The 4,950-nt window shown below is 38.7% G+C and overlaps 1 protein-coding gene across 1 annotated transcript; it reads left to right on the top strand.

The window, feature by feature from the left end:
* On the top strand, positions 1,896 to 4,483 carry LOC109846236 (nuclear transcription factor Y subunit C-3-like). Its single transcript, XM_020415460.1, has 2 exons — positions 1,896 to 2,093; positions 3,803 to 4,483. The coding sequence occupies exon 2, from the start codon at positions 3,814 to 3,816 to the stop codon at positions 4,306 to 4,308; it is 495 nt and encodes a 164-aa protein (XP_020271049.1). The 5' UTR covers positions 1,896 to 2,093; positions 3,803 to 3,813; the 3' UTR covers positions 4,309 to 4,483.

The raw sequence follows: 4,950 nt of genomic DNA, 5'->3' as shown, positions 1-4,950 counted from the left end.
AAATTTAAAAGATGTAAACTTTGTTACTTCATTTTCCTCCATTCCCTTAAAAAAAAAAGCTCCCGAACAAGGTGAATCTATTTTACTTCCTTCCCTTGCCCCTCACACACATCCATCCAAACAAATTATAAATTTTTTCTTCTTAGAAAAATTTCACGTGAGTTTTAGTGCAAATTCCATTGTAGAATTTGTCAAGAATAGAAGAAAAGGGAAAAAAAAAATTTAGGCAGGAGGTTTTGTTTTAAGGCTTTGTATTAATGGGAGAAAAGTTATTCGAAAGCTCTGGGAATTTCATAAAACTCTCCAAAGTTTAGAGGTTTCTCTAGTATTTAAAGATTAGAAACTTTTTATACAAATCCATTAACATTCATGGAGTTCTCTAAAAATTTACCATTAAGATTATGGTAATAGACAAACAATGTTATAGAATGCCCAATGTTCTGCTTTGTTTGCGTGGATTTTTTCCCCATTTTTTTTCATTTTTGGCAAAAGAAAAGAATGATAAAAACGAGTAAGAATTCTACAAGAACAGCAGGTAAAATATAAGATCATTAGCATCATTCACGGGTAGACAGAGAGTTAGTTTGGAAAGTTTAATTTTCTTTTTTTAATGGGTTAATATCTCCTTAATTTGATATGTGTGGGTTCTGATAAGGGGCTGTTTGGTTCATTTCCAAAAAATTATGGAAATGGATTCCCACATAAGAAGCCTATTCTGTAAAAATTTTAGGACATCAAAAGATTCCAAAAACTTTGTTTGATATGGAAGGATAAAATAAATAATAGGAAATGGTATCCAAAACTGTTGTTTGTTTCACCCTAAAAAAATCGGAAAAGCATCATGAGAGAAAGCATTTCTTGAGCTCTTTGGTGTTTGATTCAAAGCCATAGAATAGGATTTCAACCCCAAAAACTGTGTACACATACCTGTGGTATGCTTACCCCTCAAAAAATAATAGGAAATTTTGTATTGTTTGAATATAACCAAACCTCAAACACAATCAAGTATCACAAAGTTTTAAAAGATTATACCTTTGCTATGTTTTCGAGCAGATCCGAAGGGCCTTTAGGTGATTTCTTAAGTAGGAAAAGCTATACGAGAAATCAAGACGTCAGATCTGCAGAATAGGGTGAGGGGGTGAACCGAGGTCACTGATCTTCAAGACGTCAGATCTGCAGAATAGGGTGAGGGGGTGAACCGAGGTCACTGATCTTTAAGAGCAAATCGTATCGCAAGAACTACGCCGGCAAGCTACCTGAAAACCCCCAAAACCACACTGCAGAAGCCGTTGTAAACCTCCAAACCCTAAAGAAATTTCATCTCGAACTCAATAGCTAGGGTTCAGCAATGAGGAAATCAACATGGGGATCAACATTACACAAAAATATGCCCGCGTTTGAGCAAAAATTCGTTGATTATTTTTGTAAACGGCGGGAAGAGGAAGAGGGAAATGGCGAAGCGGGGGGTAACGAGAAGCGGTGAGCCCTTTCATTTCCAAAAAAACTCCCATTTCTGAGCTTTTAGACAGGATTTCGCCATTCCAAAAAAAACACTATTTGACAAGGTTTTAGGAAACCATTTCTCAAAAAAAAAAACGCAATTTTTGGATTTCTAAAACCACACAAATGTTACTTTTTGTTCCAAAAACCGGGTTTTCAAAAAAAAAACACCCTCAAACAAACAGCCCCTAAGATTCACGTTCAACCAAAATCCCCAAATTTAATTACGTCAGCAAAACTAGAAGATCACTCACACTTGCAAAATACAGCCATTTATAAGGTGCGTGTAAATCAAAACTTTTGAAGGGTATTTACGCTAAAGAGACGCATTCAATTTCCGCCACGAGTTTTATACATAAAATTACAATTTCTCTGCAGAATAAAGACTTCCCGGAAATTGCAACTCTGCTCTCAAATGGCGAACCCCCCTTCTTCCTCCAACCTCCCATTGGATTTATGCCAATTGTAGTTTTCCAAGTTGTCCTTATTGTGCACGTGTCACTCTGCGTCCAACTCCCTCCCATCTTTTTCCCCCCTCTTTCTCTCTGTTCGGTTTCACTCACTGCCCACCCCTCTTCTCCATCTCCCTTCAGGTGAGCAAAAGCTTCAATTTTGTTAGTTTTTTTCACTTAATCTCTGCAAATTTCCATCTTTTTGATGCCCAGTAGCTTTGATCTGTAGCCCTTTAGTCAGCTGATGCACATTGGGTACCTACTGCTACTTTTCACTGTTTTTTTTTCCTCCTCTAATTTTCTGGCAATTTGTAGCTGTTGTTAAAATTTCAAGTTGGGTGTTTAGAATTAGATGGGTCGATTAAATAAAATCAAGATCGGTCAATACATGATCAGCCCTTTCGCTCTTGTGATCATTTGCTGGAGTTCTGTGCAATGCACGTGTGAATTCTTGCGACGTTCTGATATTATTTAGCATTTTCATGGGTCGTGATTTTGATCTCCCCCAAAGTTCATTTTTCTGATGCCCAGTACTTTTGATCTGCATTAGTTCAATCAGTTGATGCGCGTCGTCTGCTTTACTGTTGTAAAGTTCAATGATTTCCTGTTAATTATGGGTGTAATTACTGATATTATGGATAGACGGTACACAGGTCATGCTTGTAATCTCATAGTTGATTATTTTAGATACTGATTTGTTTAGATCTGGTGAGGAAAGAGTTTAAACGGTAATTATACCTCAAACATATTGTGTTTATGGGCACTTTTCTTGAGCTTATACTTAATTTCGCCGAGCTCAAACGATATATTTTCTGAGGGAATGAACTTGATGGGGATGACTTTGGAATTGAAGCTGAATGCAAAGATTTTTGTCTCCCTTATTTTTCTTTTCTGGCATGCTTGTTCTGAAATGAACTACGCTATAGGAATATTTTGTTCTCTTAAAAGTCTCTTCACGACACCAAACATCCAAATTTGTGGCGTGAGTTGACGTTGTAGTTTTACGTTCTAATGCATCCCCATGGTTAATCACCCCAAATATGTATCAAACCTGACTTTTGCATAGTGATATTTTTAGATGCACGCCTATTGAAATTGAACTTTATGCAGTATTTTAAATCATAAATCCTTGTTTCTGCACTGAAACTCTGGAGGTATTTACAATTTTGTTATCAAACAACTAACATGTTTCAGTATAGATTTGTCCGAATCTTTCAATCGTTTTCCCTGATGCTCCATCTCCACCGTGTCAGGATTACTTCCCACTCTTTGCTATTTTTATTTCCTTTAGTAACTGTGTGTTTTCTGATTCAAAAAAAAAATACTTATAATTCACGATGGTGATGAGAACATTGTGGTTGGAATGGAGCACTTGCATTTTCATAGTGCTACTAGATGCTACTTGCTGATAATTTTTACTTTCCCCGCTAAGTTCTGCCATCTTTTTCACCGGGTCTATTCTCTCGCTGATATTTTTTTTCTCAGCTTCATTTTTTCCAAGTTTTTATGGATGCATTCTTGAAACATGTGCAACATGTACAAAAACTTAAGAGCAGAAATGGGGATATTACGATGGAGTTGTGAATATACACTGAAAGATAGGATGAGAGTTTGTGTGTAGGTTAGAGGTCGCTCCTATTGAGAAATAAAATGAGATAAAAAAACATTTGACATGGTATAGCCGTATACGTGGAGGTGACAAAATGTAGGAAAGATGATAGACTTAAGCTGATTAATTTAGTGGAGGTGGCAGCCCTAAACAGAAGTGAACGCAAGAATAGGATTCATGTAATTATGGATAAAATATGAATTCTCTCTTCCAACTGGTTCTTCTGCGTCATCAATTTCAGACTCCAGTTCCATGGACCGCTTGGAGCTTCCAATGGTGTTGCCCTTCCCTGATCAGCAGCTATCCGTTCAGCTGCAGGCATTCTGGGAGAACCAGAAGACTGATATCGAGAACCTGGAAGAAATGAAGAACCACAGCCTTCCGCTTGCCAGGATCAAGAAGATCATGAAATCAGACGAAGAAGTGAGGATGATCGCGGGGGAGGTGCCCGTGCTGTTCTCTCGCGCGTGTGAGATGTTCATACTGGAGATGACGATGAGGGCGTGGAGCAACACCGAGAGGCACAGGAGGAGAACTCTTCAGAAGTGCGATGTAGCCGCTGCTGTTGCCCAGACTGACATCTTCGACTTCTTGGTTGATATCGTTCCTAGAGATGATGTTAAGGAGGAGGAGGCGCCTGCTGAGGCACCAGTTTCTTACTGCTTTCTCCCGGGTCAGCCGGGGGTGACTTTGGTGGACAACGGGTGGGAGGTTGAGGAGAGTGGTTCTAAGTCAGATGGTGAATGATGATAATGTGCATGTTCTGTGCGAGTGTGTGTGTGCGTACTAGTTTTATAACTGTAAAGTAGGGTAAGTTGAACAGTACAAGCAAGTTGTGTTTTAACTGTCAGTCCTGTTACCTGAGAAGTAAGGTGAACTAAGAAGTTGAAGTTTAATGAATAGTGCTTCGGTTCATGTTTCATCTGCTCACTTCCAGACTTCTGAACCAAGTACAAAAGTCTTTAATGGGTCTTTTGACACCGAGTTTTAGAGTCTTGAATGAGGAGGAAATGTATTGTGCAGATGTTGCGTGTTAGTTCCGTACAAGTGACCTCAAGAGCTTTAGCAAGCAATGACAGAGGTGGAGGCTGGCTGGAGAGGCTTTCCTTTTGCTTCAGCTGTCAGCAAGTACAAAAACATGCGGAAGTTTATGAAGAGAATGCTGGGACATTTAGTCAGCAGAAGGAATTTGGCTTGTAGTCATTTGATCGTGATGTCAAAGAAGGGTAAGTTTGTTTTTGCTTCTTTGTCTGGTCCATGTTCACCACATAACAACATGTTGTGTCAATAAGTTGCTATCACTATGTTGCCTTTATCCGTTGAAGAAATCTACTAGTTGGGTGTTAGAGCACTCCATAGAACTCTGCTCTAAAAAACTCAAAAATCACA

The sequence above is a fragment of the Asparagus officinalis genome, chromosome 6 (assembly GCF_001876935.1).
Source record: "Asparagus officinalis chromosome 6, Aspof.V1, whole genome shotgun sequence".
Lineage (NCBI taxonomy): Eukaryota > Viridiplantae > Streptophyta > Magnoliopsida > Asparagales > Asparagaceae > Asparagus > Asparagus officinalis.
This window is presented reverse-complemented; position numbering and strand designations above follow the sequence as displayed.

Excerpts from the sequence above, each read along its gene's own strand:
- LOC109846236 (XM_020415460.1), top strand. The coding sequence starts at position 3,814 with ATGGACCGCTTGGAGCTTCCAATGGTGTTGCCCTTCCCTGATCAGCAG.